Source organism: Ailuropoda melanoleuca, chromosome 1 (genome assembly GCF_002007445.2).
Source record: "Ailuropoda melanoleuca isolate Jingjing chromosome 1, ASM200744v2, whole genome shotgun sequence".
Classification (NCBI taxonomy): Eukaryota; Metazoa; Chordata; class Mammalia; order Carnivora; family Ursidae; genus Ailuropoda; species Ailuropoda melanoleuca.
The window spans coordinates 4,212,109-4,228,111 of record NC_048218.1 but is presented as its reverse complement, the minus strand read 5'-3'; the positions used below and the strand labels follow the sequence as shown (position 1 = coordinate 4,228,111).

Sequence of the window (16,003 nt, the reverse complement as noted above, 5' to 3'; positions counted from 1 at the left end):
TCTGATGCCGTATGTTCTGGGGGAGAAGCCTGAAAATGACAGCGGGTGGGACCCCAGTGGGGCAAGCGGTGGGACATTCACACTGCCCTCCACGGCTGAGCAAAGGACGTGGCTGTGCACAAGATGCCGGAGGGGGATGGGGGGAGACGAGCACTAAAGGTAAAGATATGGGATACAAATGGAACAGGAGGAGTGGGTGAAAGGGGTCCAAGGCCCAGGCTTCCAGTTAGAAGATAAACACGTTGACAAAACTGTATTGTGCATTTGAGAGTCGCTAAGACAGTAGCTCTTAAAAGTTCTGATCACAAGAAGAGCTGTAAGTATGTGAGGTGGTGGGTGTTGATTGGCTAGACGTTGTGACGATTATTTCAGAGAAAAAGAAACAAGCAAACAGCATCAGTGGTTTATCACGTGCCCTGGCCGGGCGTCCAGCTTTCCGGTAGCCAGTGGCCGGCTCAGCGCTGAAACGTACAAGTCCATCATGCGGGTGCCCAGCGGGGTTTTGCAGGCAGATCTGGGAGGCGGAGAAGGCGGGGTATTGACCTTGAATTGCCCTGGGGGAGCCTGGCAGAGTCCCGACTGTTCCCCTTGGTCTGGCCAGGGCTGGGGAACGTGCAGACACCCAGCCGCAGGAACCCCGAATGACGGGCTGTGGCCGGGGGGGTGGGGGCGCAAAGGGGTCTGCCTCCATGTCTTGTAAAGGGGGTCGAGCTGCCTACAGGAGAGCCGTCCGAAGGAGGGCTGGGAACGAATGTTCTCTGGGGAGACATCCTACACAACCAGTGTGGGTGGTGGGAGCACTTTGTAGCGGGTGTCCAGAAAGGGCGTAGCTGCCCCAGGACCTGTGCATTCTTCAGGCCAAGCCAGACGACCGCCTCTCCCAACCAGCCCCGTTTCCCAGGTCCCTTCTGACAGTGGGGATGCTACGATCCCCCACGCTTTGGCACAATCTGAGAATTTGCTTACAAGAGGATGCTGGGAGAACGATGGGCATCCAACAAGTTTGAATCAGCTCCCAGCGTGGGATGGCGCCTTATGCCTTTCATGCCAGTTACACCCCTAAGGGCTGATCACTCGCAGGGGCTGGTTTCCCTGGTGCTGAAAGGAAACATTATTATTACCAATGCACACAGACTTTTGCAAGAGTGAAGGCAGGAGCTCCTATGGCAAGCAGTACGAGGCATGTGCCTCTCTAGCACATAGATGCAGGCCAGCTTTTTGGTGGGGCCCAGCCCGGCAAGCTTGAGTAACATCTCCAGCACCAGGCACCCTGCCCCCACAGGAAGATTCTGCCGGGACCAGAGGCAGCCGGGAGGTGTCGGTGCTGCTCAGGGGTCTTCTTTTGCTGTGGTTAAAATTTCCCTGGAGATTGAAAGAGAAGGTAGAGGAAGAAAGCTGAGAGAACGTGCTCTGGGGAATGGAATTTCCCCAGGGAGCACACCTGCTTTGGACTCACGAGGTGCTTGCAATCACTTTCATTTTGGCCCCAACAACAGGCTTGCCCTGACCAGCCATCAACAAGGGAGAAGTGTACTGTCCCTTCTCCCATGTACTGTCGCCGCTCCCAGGGAGGGAGAGCTCTGGAGTCCACTCGGTGTGACTTCTTCGCTCAGAGGATGGCCGGGCTCAGACGGGGGATGAAGTGGCCTCCCTGTTCTCCCATCCACCATCCCTACCCCCTACCCATGAGGGATGCTGCGGGCATCAGAGCCTGCCTCTCCAGATTCTTCCGCCCACTCTAGAGCAGTAATAGGAAGGTCCATCGCTCTGTGAAGAATATGCTAGAATATCTACAATGTCCTCTCATGAACCCTCACTTTGGGTAAGTCTGGTCTGGGTCTCTGCTGACCCCACAGGATGGGGCTGAGTTTGAAGCAGAGCAAGGAGAGGGGCCAGATGGAACCGAGCTGACTGAGATAGAAAGTCTTGGTTTTCCAGGACACATGCTGTAGGCTCTTAATAAATGTTGTGAGAGGGAGTGGGCCTAGGACACATTGGGCATTCGTTCAGAGAACTTTCTGGATCCATGACTGTCTTCTGAGAAGCTTCAGATCCCTTTTTTTTATTACTGTCTTTCTCGAGGAAAAGCAAAGACAAAAAGCAACCAGCAGCCAGAAAAGTCCCCCAGATGCCAGGTTTTGTTTCAGAGGGAAGGACTCCAGGCGGCAAATCCTCCACCAGGTAGCGGCAAAGGTGGCAAAGGCACACAGACCTCGGCTTTCCCTTTGTCAGAGCTATTCTTTTCCTCCCAGGGAAGAAAGCTCTAAGTGGTTCTGCGGGATTTCGGTTTGTTAGAAACTCAGCCTCTGTCGTCACAGCGAGCTTCTAGCAAACACCAGTTATGGGGTTCGTTCGTGAAAAATGGGGCAGCTGGGACATTAGTGAATTTTTAGTTGTCACTATACTCTGGCACTTTTCTTAAAACACAGGGTTTACTGGGAGAATGAGTTCTGGCGTGCGTCGCATCATACATCACCCTCCCTGAGCCCAGAGCGGCAGAGGGCTGGGGCCCTGGGGTGGCCGTGGGGTGTGGCTCCAACCAGGGGCGTGTGCAGCTCCTGACAAAGCCAGGCTCAGGGTGAGGCCTGGGTTGAAATCAGAGCTGGATCAGGTAAGTCATAGGAGAACAGACAGCAAGGGCTGAGAACTGGCCTGGAGCCCAGGTTCAAGGCAGGACTGTCCCCCATTAACAGCTCAGCGGAAGGCACAACGAGGCGGCTACAGGTTTCAAGGCTGGGAACTTATCCGCAGAGCCACGTGCAAGAGGCAGCATAATGACCAGCACAAATTAGTCACTTTTATCAATACTGGTGTTCTCACTTTCCTCTAATTAGTATTTTGGGTTTATTTATATTAAGTAAACTAACTTACATCATTTATAAAGGTTTTATTTATTTGAGACAGAGAGCAAGAGAGAGAGAGAGCACGAGTGGGGGAAGGGAACAGAGGGAGAAGCAGCAGATTCCGGCCCCGAGATCATGACCTGAGCTAAAGGAAGATGCCCAACCGACTGAGCCACTCAGGTGCCTCTATAAAGATTTTGATACAAAATATCACTATCTCCCTAGCTTCAGCATTCTGGCTAGATCTTCTAAGTGAAATCAGCCTCATCCACAAGTAAAACCACTCACAAGGCGACTCCAGCATGGAAAATATACGAAAAGATTGTCAGCTGCCTTGCCCACGTGGACATTCTAGGACCTGTGATCCGTTATTCGCGGATCCTTTATTTGCGAATCCACCTACTTGCTAAAATTTATCTGCATTTTCAAACTCTAACACTCACGGTGCTTTGGTGGACGTGTGCATACTGGCAAAAAACGTGAGTTGCCCCATGTGCATGTTCCCAGCTGAGGACAGACAAGGCGAAACCCGCCTTCCTGTTTCAGCTCTCGCTATCAACGGGTCCCTTCGTGGTCTAGTTAGTGCCACATTCCCAGCATTTTGGTATTTTCGCCGGTGATCTCGCTGTTGAAAATGGCCCCAAGTGTCGTGGGGGTGCTGTCCGAAGCTCGAGGCGGTACTGCGCTTCACAGGGAAAGCACATGTGAGGCTAAGCTCCTACAGGGGTGACGGTGCCGTCAGCCTGAGTTGAGGGGTAACGCATCCACAACGTATATCCACTGAGGGGTCCTTACACACAAACACCCGCAAAACAAGGTCATGAACTGATTGGCTGACAAAGACCGGGGGCTCATAGGCACCCGACCCCTGGCCCTGTTTGTCCCCTAGAAGCAATGATTCGCTATTCGCTAATTCAGTGTGCGGGCTGGTTTTATGGTACGTAGTTACCATGAATGAGACTCAGCTGGATGTAGGCGTTCTGCCTGACAAAAGGGCATGTTGACCTTTTTATTACAACTTTTCCCATAATTTTAACACATCTTGATATAATGAAGACAATCACCTGTCATGTACGTAGGACCCACGGGATTTGCAGAATGCAAAGGATCCGAATGGATTTGTCCCCAGGCAGGGAAAAAATTCACGCAGTCTTTCTCTCCTGCTCTGGGTCCCCGACTCCTCGGGGCTGGCATCCGTGAGAGCTGAGGAGTAGCTCTATCCCTAAGAACTGACAGGGACTTCGGGAAGACTGCGTCAGGGGACAAGATGCCGAATGCATTTTTGGACAGGCTGGGCCTGTGGATATGTGGGGTAATGGGCAGAGAAGTCTGGTAGAGAGCTGGGTCTCAGGGTCTGAGTCTGGGGGACGCGGGAGCCACGGGTGATGCCCATGCAGGAGTTACCGTGGGTCACCTCCCACAGGCCAGCCCTGGGGGCCGACGGGATCTACTGTGAGACCCCATCTACCTGCGCCCCCTGCCTCCCCTCGGCCCGGCCCCCTCGCCCGCCCCTGCCTCCGTCATGCAGCAGCTACCCAGCGTCACCGGCCCGCGAGGAGATGCAGATCTCCAAAGACTCAATAAACATTTGGAAAAAAATGTATAATTTATTTGTACAATATTTCACAATTGAATTTTACAGTTTAAAAAAGATACAAAAGAAGAGACAAAGGAAGACAAACAGTGGTCACAGCGCAAGAAGCTAAGGATGGAACACGTTCTCGCCAGGACAATGCTTTTTAACTCTGGCTTGGGGAGCAGGCACCCGCCGTGCCGGGGGTTTGGAAGGCCCCCAGGGATGCTGCCCCCGAGAAGGCACACAAGTCCCAGGAAGGGGACCCCACCCCCTGCCGAAGAATCGTTCGTTTCCCGCTGGGAAACCGGTGCGCATAGAGGCAGAGGCTCCGGAAAACGGTCCTCACAGCAAGAGCACGGATACTCCACAGGTGGCAGTTCGACCACGGCGCTTCCCTCCAGGGCAAGGCTGGAGGGCCGAAGGGGCCTCGGGGAGGCCAAATCACCCCTTTGTCTTCTTTGCTGAGAGCCCAGGCTGCCCGTCAGCACACTGGCGTACGGAAACCTTTGCAGAGCAGTTCAGGTCGGCCACTGTTTGCACTTGGCAAGGACAATAGTTCCAAAGAGCCAGATGCAGCCAGTACTTGGAGACAGGGGCCAAGACGCGGTGAGCACGGAGGTAGCAGTAAGTAGAAACCGGACACGGACACAGCATGCTTTCAACCACACATCCCTGATTTCCCCTGCGGTGACCTCAATTTCCACGTGATTCGCAGGCCCCAAGAGGGTGAGCACGGCACCCCACGATCTCCAAGGAAGAGGGTGGGGAGTGAGGCTGGGTCTCCCTCGGGCACTGCACCTGACATGCGGCGGCCGCCAGCCCAGCCGCGCGCAGGGGGGACGTGTTTGCAATGGCTTCCTTGTCCCGAGGGCTCCGTTCTCGCTCTCGGAAACAGGAGAAAAGGTTCTTATCTTCTGCCATGAAGGGCTGGTCCCTTTGTTTCCAGCCACCACCCAGGGCTGCTAGTGCAAGACAGCACTGAGAAATGATCAGCAAAGACCCTTGTGGGCAGACTGACCAGGACAGCCCTCCCAGGCAGCCACCCCAGCAGCTTGCCCCTGACGGTCCCACCCAGCTTTCTCCCTTTCTATCTCCAGCCATCCAGCAGCGGAGAAGTCCCCGGCCCCAGGAGCACGAGAAGTGGGCCCCGCAGTCGGCTGGGGAGGAAGATCCCCACCGGGCAGCCTCCAACCCATTGCTCCGCGTTGGCCCTGGGCGCCCGCACCCAGCTGGGCGTGGTCACCCCTTTCAGACGAGGGGTCAGGGAGCAAAGGCCTGCGGCCTGCACAGAACTGTGGAGAGTGCCAAAGACAGACAAATTCACTATTTAATAACAATGAAAGGACCTTCGAATCATTTCTAAAAATACATTATGCTCAGGGAAGGAAGAATGAGCCCCTTGACTTTCTCGCAGAGCAGTGCCAAGGACAAAGGCCACATGGGTTAGCTGTTTGCCTGTAAAAAGGAAAAAAGAAATGTTATTTTCTTTAGCCATAAAAAGGTAGCAAGTTGTTTTCTTCTCCTAGACTGACTTCTAACCAAATGAGCGAGCTGAGTGGGACCAAGGGATATCTCTGCTACTGCACGGAGGTCAAGGAGTTGGGCGGGCACCCCTCTGGTTTGATATAGGAAATTTTCAACTTTCCATGTTTGTGGGCCCTGCTCCTGGGTTCCCAGGGAAGCTATACCCTAATTTTTACCACGGTCAGGATGATTTAAGCAAACTTCAAAGCACGGGCTGTATTTCTGCCCCAAACCCATATTATACTTCGGCTTTAAGGGCAAGTAACCGAAAAGAAACAGCTCAGACTCAAGGTAAGAGTGAAGATCTCCCTCCTCCCACCCCATACCTCCGAAGCCTGCAGCCCTGCACACACTGGAAGCATAAGATAAAGTCTGTAGCTTTACAGGATGTCCGTCACCGTGGTGATTTGTCATCCTTGAAGCAACACAAGCCATGTAAAACCCTGGAGGACACATTCCTTCCCCAGAGCACTCCCTCTATCCCAGGCAGCCGTCCTCCCTTGGGCTCAAATAAAACTCCCCCCCAACTTTTTTTTTTTAAAAATCCTAAAAGGCTTGTTCATTTTGCATGGACAGGATCTGCCCTTCCTCCTCCTCCCGGGCCCCTTTGGAAGCCAAGAGAAGACAACAGAACCTTCTCTTCCACCAGTCACCCTGGTGATGGGGTGAAATCTGGGGAAAGTGCCACACCCTGAGTCCCCGGGTGGAGAGAGATGTGTTTCCAGCCCAGAATCCAGGCAGTGCCTGAGGAAAGGACTCCGCCAAGTAGAGAGGGTCAGGCGGGTAATCCAAGAGCGCAGGATTGCAGGGAACCCCCGAGCCCTTCCCGCCTTCACCACCTTTCCTTGCACCAGAGAACTCCAGCTGCTCGCCCCACCCCGGGACCCAGGGATCTGGCCGATCTACCTCGCTCTGCTCTCTGCCCATCACCGGAATTTGATTGGATGAGTTTGGGGGGGGCGGTGAGCAGAGCTGGCTGACCCAGACCTAAGCATGGTCAGCAGAGCACAGGGAAGCCGTGGACAGCCGGCTCTGGACTCAGGAAGGCTCCGCCCCCGGTTTCTGTACCCGAGCTTCCCTGGGGAGCAGGCCGCAGAGGCCGGTCGGCAGTGCGGGGGGACGCGGAGGACGGGGTGGGGGGGTGGTCGATGCCGACTGCAAACCGGGGCCCGGGAGACAGAGTTTGTGCGGTGCTGGGGGGATCAGCCATCCGCCTCCTGCAGGGAGCCCACAACGCGCAGACATCTGGGCGTGGACACCAGGCTCGGAGTGCTCGTTGAGGAGGGGGACAGGAAAGTTACCCTCATCTGTCGGTAAATCCAGTCCGTAAACACTGTCATGTTTCCGTACACTCCTGGTCTGTTGGCTTTGGCACAGCCGGATCCCCAGCTCGTGTCCCCAATCAGCCACCAGATGCGGCTCTTCAAAGTGACCAGGGGCCCTCCGCTGTCACCCTGGGGGACGCAGTAAGAGCAGAAGTTCAGACCACAGCCTGCACACACCACCGGCCACGCACAGAGCGTGGGGTCGGGGTGGGCGTCCCCGTGGGAGTCACGAGTGGGCGTGCGGGCTTCGTGTCTCCCTGGCGAGGCACAGGGGCTATGCCGGTGGCGAGTTTTCATCTGTACTAGGTAGGAGTTACTCAACCAATTGCTGACCGTATTTTAAATAGTTCAGAAACTTACTTCTGTCCCATTGACAAGCTGACAAAATGAAACCCCTGGGGCCAAAGCAGCTCGCGCTTCCCCCGAGTAAGCACCGTGCCCCCACGGCCACGGCCACGGCCACCCCTTGCAGTCACCTGGCAGGAGTCGACGCTCCCCTGCAGGTAGCCTGCGCAGACCATGGCTGGCGTGACCAGGTTGTTGTAGACGTACTTGCTGTTGCAGCGCTGGGGCTCGATGAGGGGTACCATGGCCGCATTCAGCTTGTCCGAGGTCTTCCCTGCGACAGAGGACCACAGGGAGCTGCCGCGGGGCGTCCCTCCGCTCCCAGGGGCGTGCCCCTGTGACAGGAGGGACAGCCCCTCCCCGCCCCCTGCTCCTCCCAAGCCTTGTCTCAGATGCTGGGTCATCCTTACGATGGGTGCTGTGTGCTCAGTGCTACTGAGTTCAGGGAGGCCTCCCTGCTCCCGCCGTCCAGGTTCTAGAATCTCCTCTCCCACCACCCAGTGACTTGGTTTGGCCCTCCACATACGCCCCCAGCTCTCGGCTCCCCTGCACATTAAAACTTCTCTCAACCAGTGTGGACCCTTGTCGTCTCTACCGCTTCCCTCCCATCTTGCCGCCTCCACATGGGTGTCCTCCAGGCACCACGGGCTTCAGGGACCAGAATGGAGCCTCTCACTGCTCTCCTCCACCCCAAATCCTCACCACCCTGTACTCCCGCGCTCGGGAAGTCGCACCACCACCCACCCTGGGCTCAGATCACGAAGCAAGAAGCTGTCCTCCCTGGATCCCTCCCTCTCCCCGCCGCTGTCATTCACTCCGTCTGCAAGGTGGCTCCGCCCCAAACACGCCTGGTGTCCCCACCTGCACGCCACCACCCCCAGCTGAGCCGCCAACTTGTCAGGGAGGGTCCGAGCGATACTCCCCACACTTAGGGTCAGCCCCCTCCTGCCGGCATCCTTTCTGTGACTCCCCAAAGGGCCACCAGATCATGTCATTCTCCTTTTTTAAAAAATAAGATTTATTTCTTTGAGAGAGAGAGAGAGCAGGAAGAGGGGCAGAGGGAGAGAGTCCTCAAGCAGACTCCTCTCTGACCGTGGAGCCCAAAGCCGGGCTCGATCTCACGACCCTGGTATCATGACCTAAGTTGAAATCAGGACTCAGGGCGCCTGGGTGGCTCAGTCGTGAAGTGTCTGCCTTGGCTCAGGTCATGATCCGGGGCTCCTGGGATCGAGCCCCTCATTGGGCTCCCTGCTCTACGGGAAGCTTGCTTCTCCCTCTCCCACTTCTGCTTGTGTTCCCTCCCTTGCTGTCTCTCTCTCTGTCAAATAAATAAATCATCTAAAAAAAAAAAAGATCTCTTACCTTTATTAAAAAAAAAAAAAAAGAAAGAAATCACAACTGAGACGCTTCACCGACTGAGCCACCCAGCTGCCCCTGTCATTCTCCTTACAACCTCCTGATGGCTCCCTATCTCACACAGAAAAGCCCGGCGTCCTCCCCAGAGCCGATGAGGCCCCGCACGGCCTACACACTCACCCCTGGCTCACTGTGCCCCAGCCACACTGCCCCTTCTGTTCCTTAAATAGCCTGGTCATTCAGATCTCAACTCAAATGTTGCCTCTTCCAAGAAGCCTTCCCCAATCACCTTTTCAAAGCAGCCAGGCCCCTGCTGTCACAACCTCCTGCTGTTCAAAAGCACCTAGTTCCATTATTTATTTCCTGTTTGTCTGACCACATTCTGTCCCCCAACATCCACGAGAAAACGTGAAGATTATTTGTCTTAAAATGTGGAGATTGCCTTATTTTGTTCGGTGCTGCATTCCCAGCCCACAGGAGGTGCCCCACAAATCCGGGTTCATTTTCGCATGTGTCTCGGCCGCTGTGAAGCCGTGCACACGCCCAGAGGCTCAGCTGCCTGGGGACAGCTGGACGCCTGGAGGCACAGCCCGGCCGCCGCCTCCCCCACGCGCCCGCACATCGCCCCGCCTGCTATTTCCCACCTCGCTTTGAAGGATGCGTGTACGTGTGCCCTGAACACCTTTCAGAAGGCTGACAACCACACACAAGATGTTTCTGTGTACCGCAGGGCACCTCCAACACTTCATAAACATGAAACAGCGAGGACTCCTTGATCCGAAGCGTGCTCTCAGAGATGCAAGCAAATTCTAGGGCAGCCAGCGAAGCAGGCCTGCGCCTGGACAGTGTATGTCCTCCTGCCCCTCTGGGCAGTCGGGGCACAGGCACACGGCTCTGGCAGCCTGCCGCTGGCCGTCACGGGGCACGCAGGCCCATCCTCGCTGAGCCCGCTGCCACTCAGCCATCCAAGGGCACGGCAGGCTTCAGGGCAACCCGTTAGCAACACGGGGGTGCAAACGCTGGTCTTGCAGACCTCTCATAGTTACATGGCCTTTATCGTTCAGTAAAGCAGCTTCCACACTCTGTTCCATGGACTTACTCAGAATACTGTGCTAAGTAGGGCAGGTACGATCTGTTCCCATTTAGCAGGTGGAGAAACTGAGGCAGGGAGACGGGGTGAATTGCCCAAAGTCATCTAGCCATGTGGTAGTAGAACCAGGATTAAACCCCGGACCGCCCAGGTCCAAACCCCATGCTGAGTCCCGGGGAACCCGCAGAGCTGCACGCCCGGGAGCCTCACCTTTCTCGTGGGTGGCCCCCCACCCGGAAATCCAGCAGGACTGATCCGGCTCTAGCATCAGGCCTGGGTTGGGCAGACACACTGGTTTCACTTTGTCTGTTCCAGGAAGAGAAAGCACAGTGAGCGGGTCTGGTCTAACAGAGGGCTTTCCGCGACAGTCTTCACCCGGACCTTCCCCATCCGTACGCGGCTGGGCCTGGTACCACTGCCATCGCTCAAGGAAAATTCCAGATTCTGACGTGTGCTGGCGCTCCCACTTTCCGTCCCTGCGGGCCCCTTCCTCTTACAGGCAGGGTGCTCCCTTCTCTGCAAGTTATGCTGCTTGGAAGTGGGATTATGAGCCAGCTCTGCTTGTAAATACCCACAATTACAGGCGTTCCCAGCCTGCACCTCGAAGGGCCCAGCTGGACACCACCCCCACTGACCGGCTCCTTCTGGGTCTCAACTGTGTCCCAACTGGAATCCAAACGCCTCGAGGGGAGGGACAAGCTCTGCTTGGTCTGTACCCATGTGGGCTGGAACATTCCAGAGGGACCCTTGGATGGACTAGAACGTGGGGCGGACTGCGAAGCTAAGGCAAGCCACGTGTGTTTTTTATTGTTGTAAATTGTTAAGTATCTTATCTTCAGGATCCGTGTGAAAAAATAAAGTACTGACAAACGTTGAGACCAATTATCAACTAGAGGCGATGTCGCCCCCGGGGGAAGTTTCGCAGCAACGGGACACACTGTTGTCACAACCAAAAGGCGCCACGGCTGGCATCTGGGGGTGGACGGACACCAGGGCTCCTGGTCCATGTCCTACCATGCGCAGGAGGGCCCCACACCAAGAGCAGCCGACCCCAAATGTCAGGAGAGCTGTGGCTGGAAACCCCTCCTGGACTTTCGAGTGTTGATGAAATCATCCCTCTGCACCGTGCAGGACGAGCGAGCTGCTGACGGCTTCCCCCAGGAGCCACAGACGCGTTCTCGGCTGAGCAGGGCACCCTGTGAGCCAGCCCTCCGCACCCCACCCTCGCTCTGCGCAAACCCCTCCCTCTAGTTAACACAGCCCAGGGTTCGATCCAATCCACCTCTGTCCTTAAGATGTGGTCCAAGTCGTCCGCGCACTGAGCCCCACGGACATGGGTACGCACCGTTGAAAGTCAGAGGTGTTTGCAACTTCATAAGAGCGATGTCATTGTTCTTGGTCTTGGAATCGTAATTGGGATGTGAAATCACTTTTCCCACTCGGTATCCATGTCCGTAGAACATGAAAGATTGTCTCAGGATTCCTGCGAAGGCCGTCCAATACCGGGGGCTGTTTAGGGGTCTGGAAGACAGAACCAAACACCACTCAGCGTCTGTCTCAGAAGCGCCAATGTCAAACACTCATTTGGTGACATCCAAAAGTCTCAAGCCGGAGCCCAGCGTCCCAGAGGTGACAGTACCCTCCAGAAGCTACAGGGCGAGGCTGGCAAGGTCTCAGGCTCTCCTCCCTCTGCACCACACCTCGGGCCCCATCCCCTGCTCCCCCCCACCTCCCCATGCGGCCCCTCCCTCCTGTGCTCCGGCACCAGCCTGCAAACCCTCCAGGTTCGAAGAACACTTTCTCTTGGGCCTGATGCCTCCCTGAGGTTTCAAACTCCATTTCTGGCAGGACTGGGTCTTACCTACTTTATGTGGTGGGGCACCTTCTGGCACACATTAGGTGCTTAATAAATGTGTACAGATGCCTAGACTCTAGGTCTAACAGCCATCCAGCCATTAGCTTTATCTAGGTGTTTCCCTTTTCGGAGAATCCCAGATCCCAGGGAGCCATCAGAAGGAGGAAGGAGGTGGAAGGAGGTAAGGAAAAAGCATCGCTCCTTCCACCCTCTCCACAGCCCCTCGGAAGAGCAGGACCGCCTGTCCTACAGGTGTGCAGAGGGGACACTGTGGGCAGACACCTGGCATGAACGGCCCGAGGCCACACAGCGAGGCCAGGACCCAAGCCAGGCACAAGCTCACTCTACATCAGAAAGACAGCTCTGCTGGGTCAAGTTTCCCCCAAAATAGGGATGTGACCCAAAAAAACACTGTGTTTAAGGAAAAAGGCAGGGGGACAGTATCTTCCACAAAAGCCAACACTATAAATGACGGCTACCCTCCCCGCTCCCTACCCGCCTACGTGGGTAACACCGTGGCCAAGGCTGCCTAACTGTGGGTCCCAGGGAAGCTCCAGGCTGAGCAACGTGAGGTCCCCAGGTGTGCCGTCTTCAGGACGAGCAACCAGGGGAGACCAGGCCTCCCACAAGGGCAGGGCTCCCGAGAACTCAGCTAGGATGCAGGCTGGCCGGGGTCCTGCTCACAGCAGCACCCGCTCGCACACTGCAGCCCGCCCAGAGCCTTGCACGCAGGGAATGCCCGCGTGCACCTGCTGACGGGGTGGGGGATGGGCTCGGCTTCCGCGGCGCTGAGCTCACCTGACCCTCCAGCAGCACCACGAAGTGGGTGCTGGGCCCCACGGCCCGAGACCCCCTCCCCATGGACTTACTCCTCCACACAGTGGGCGGCTGTCACGATCCATTCGGGGGTGATAACAGAGCCTCCGCAGACGTGGGTGCCCTGGACGTGCAGGCTGACCTGCCAGGGCCAGTCCCCTTCGGAGGCGCTGCTCCCGCCCACGATCCGGCTCTGGCGCCTCATCTTCGCCGTGACCCCGCACTCTGAAAGTGACAAGCACAGTGCCCATGAGCGTGAGCAGGGGCATCCCGATGTCCCCCGCGGCGTGCGCTGGGCCGGCACCGCCTAAAGTCTCCTGCCGGGCTTGTGGGCCCCTGGAGCTATGTCTCATTCCCATTCATTTAGGGTCTGAATTGGAGAGAATGTGTCCTGGTCTCTTTCTGGTTAAGGAGACGAGAGGATGTTCCTCCAGCCCCCCCGCCCCGGGCCCCGGGGAAGCACACTTCTGCCCCACCACTGTCTCCTGCGTACCCAGGTGGGGGGTCCTGGATAACAAAGGGCCCAGGCCTGCCTGAGTCATGGGGAGACCCCAAGACTCCTGAACAAAGCAAAGGAGGGCGGGAAGGAGGGAGGAGGGAGAAGGAGGAGGAAAGGGGAGGAAGAAGGAGAGGGAGGGAGGAGGAGGAGAGAAGACTGAGGAAAGAGGGAAGAGGGAGAAGGAGGAAGGAGAGGAAGGGAGGAGGGAGTAAAGGAAAGAAGAGGAAGGTGGGAGAGGAAGAGGAAGGAGGGGGAAGGAGGGGGAGAGGGCGGAAGTGAAGGAGGGAAAAGGGAGAAAGGAAAGGAGGGAGAGGGAAGAGGGAGAGGAATAGGAAGGAGGGAGGAAGGGAGAGGGAGAAGGAAGGAGGAAGGAGGAGGAGGGAGTGAAGGAGGGAAGAGAGGGGGAAGGAGGAGAGAGGAGGAAGAGGGAGAAGGAAGTTGGGAGAGGGAAGGAGGAGAGAAGAGGAAGAAGGAAGAGGAAGGAGGGGGAGAGAGGAAGGAGGGGGAGGAGGGAGAGGGAGTGTGAACCCGCAACCCAGCCTGGCCTGGTGCCACTTGTGCCAGGTTCTTTGTCAGAAAGGGAGATGAGGCTCCCTTTGTGGAACTCAGGAGCGCTGGTGGGGAAAGAGCCTAGTTACAGGACAGACGCACCTAGTGGCAGGAGGCAGGTGGTGCAGGGGGCCTCAGAGGCACGGAGAGAAGTTCAGGGTGGACCAGAACCAAACATGAAAGGGAGGCTGGAAGGGGGTGCTGAAGTCTCAGGGGCTTCCCTGGATAGATCTCCGAGCCCCTCCAGTCCCCTATCCTGTCCCTATCCCCGCCAGCATAAAGGAGCTGGAGTTCCATGAGTGTTCATCCAATGGACCTGCAAACTGCTCAGGTGTGTGGGTCTCAGGCCGCACGAGGTGGACGGCAAGGGCTGGCGAGTGGGGCGGGTACCACGCTCTCTTGGGGCCTAAAGAAGCTTGAGCTGAGCCTGGCTGGGAAGTGGTGGCCGAGACCGCTGGGTCACGCAGCCCACCCGGGAGCAGCTGTTAGACTCACCTCTTCACACTGAAAAGCTGAGCTTTGGGACCAGTGTCCTGTTGGAAAACAGGACTGGGCCACCCCAGAGAGGGGAGCACGGGGACGGTGCCTTCCACACTGATAAAAGTTTAGAAGCTGTAAGTAATCCCAACATGGAGATGGGAATAGCCACGGCCTGCAGATCCACGTGGGGATGGCAGGAGAGTGGCCCGGTCAGTTTCCCGAGTTTGTCCCCACGGGACGGCTGTTCCCCGACCAAGGCTGAAGCACCTCCAGCACACCGCAATTCAAGAAAGCTGTTCCTTGCGGGGATCTGGGGTGCAGACAGGGCGCAAGGCCTCTGGGCACTTCCCAACCCATCACCCTACCTCCCCAGACACAGGGAAGGCATTTCTGAGGGTATAGTGGGTTCCTGATTTGGGGGGGGGGGGTAAGCAAGAATCACTTACCGATACAGCGTAAAGAAACCACCATTTTCGAAGAACAGACGTCGCTGCAAAAGAACAGGGGACGTTCTGGTCACTATGATAAGCAAGAGATGCTTGACTCTCAAAATACTTAGAATTAACATTTTCTTCCAATATTCTCACTCCCCTGCCTCCCCAGGCGTGGAAGGGCCCACGATTGAAGACTCAGATAAGGATAGTGGATCTACACGGCGGACACTGGCCAAGAGCAGGCACCGAGTCAAAGCCCGGATTTCAAGTCGCGGCCACGTGCCCTTGGGCTAGTTCACCTCCCCGCGCCCCAGTGTCTCCCACCTGTAGAATGGGACACTAAGGGTACCACGTCAGAGGGGTTGTCACGGTAGACACCTAATAACATGAGCTACTATTTGTATTCCCAGAACTCGAAATCACCCTCTGATTTGTCCGGAAGCCATCTGGAAATTTCCAGGTTCCTATGACTGCTTTACAACGTACTGCACAGAAAGCGAGACAACAATGTGCTCGGGAGCCGAAGAAAAGTTACTGGTTTGGGAGGTAAGTGTTTAAGGTTACAGTTAAAAGGCAAATAACCAGTGCATTCTGTCTCAGAGGGAATCTTCCCCTAATACACCGGATGGAGAGAAGCAGCCCTAACACGCAGGCATCGCGGCTGGCCGTGTGTTCCCCTGAACGCCAGCCGATTTCAGGGTCTGCAACCAGCCAGACCGCCGTGTCCAAGCCGCACGGTGACCACCAGCCCCCTCTGCTGGCCACCAGGAGTGACGGCGCCTATTTGCCAATCCCGCCGTAGCCTGGCTTCATGGCAGTCCCCTTCCAGAAAAACAGCGTTAAGATACCAATCACAAAATCACCTCGCTTCCTAACAGCATCCAATCCAGAGCAAAGCCCTGCTTCCTTGAACCTCCCGAAAATGATCCAACATAAGCCCAAGTCCTGTGTACCCTCACACTGAGCGGCCCCATGGTTCCACGGACATGCGTGTCCGGGTGGTCTTCGGCTGCGGGGCACAAGAAAAGACACGTTCCCATTAAAAGAAGATGTTTTCTAGGAATCACAAAGCTGACTGTCCTGTGTGTGGAGGTGCAGTGCACAGCCACCAGCGCATGGACACGCGGAGACTGCTCAGGGGAGCCCCACTAGGAGCCTGCAACTCGGGTACCAGAGCAAAAAGAAAGGAGCCTTCCACAGCCCACCTACATGTACGGGACACCCCATGCCGGGCAATGACCTCCTCGTTTTCCTTCCAAACCCAGCAGCCACCTTGTGAGTCCCCAGGGCTCTCGCGGAGAGGAGACAGCC

At 56.4% G+C, this 16,003-nt stretch overlaps 1 protein-coding gene across 2 annotated transcripts in view; it reads right to left on the bottom strand.

Moving 5' to 3' along the window:
* Positions 1–4,494: 4,494 nt before the first annotated feature.
* Positions 4,495–16,003, bottom strand: part of TMPRSS2 (transmembrane serine protease 2) — a 36,177-nt gene continuing 24,668 nt past the window's right edge. For both annotated transcript variants that reach the window (XM_034655405.1, XM_034655412.1), the window contains exons 8-14: positions 14,705–14,748; positions 12,784–12,955; positions 11,405–11,580; positions 10,270–10,365; positions 7,745–7,887; positions 7,245–7,397; positions 4,495–5,874 (exon numbers count right to left, since the gene is read on the bottom strand). In XM_034655405.1, the coding sequence (XP_034511296.1) occupies positions 5,863–5,874; positions 7,245–7,397; positions 7,745–7,887; positions 10,270–10,365; positions 11,405–11,580; positions 12,784–12,955; positions 14,705–14,748 (796 nt within the window). In that variant the 3' untranslated portion in view covers positions 4,495–5,862. The remainder of the gene's footprint in view (positions 5,875–7,244; positions 7,398–7,744; positions 7,888–10,269; positions 10,366–11,404; positions 11,581–12,783; positions 12,956–14,704; positions 14,749–16,003) is intronic.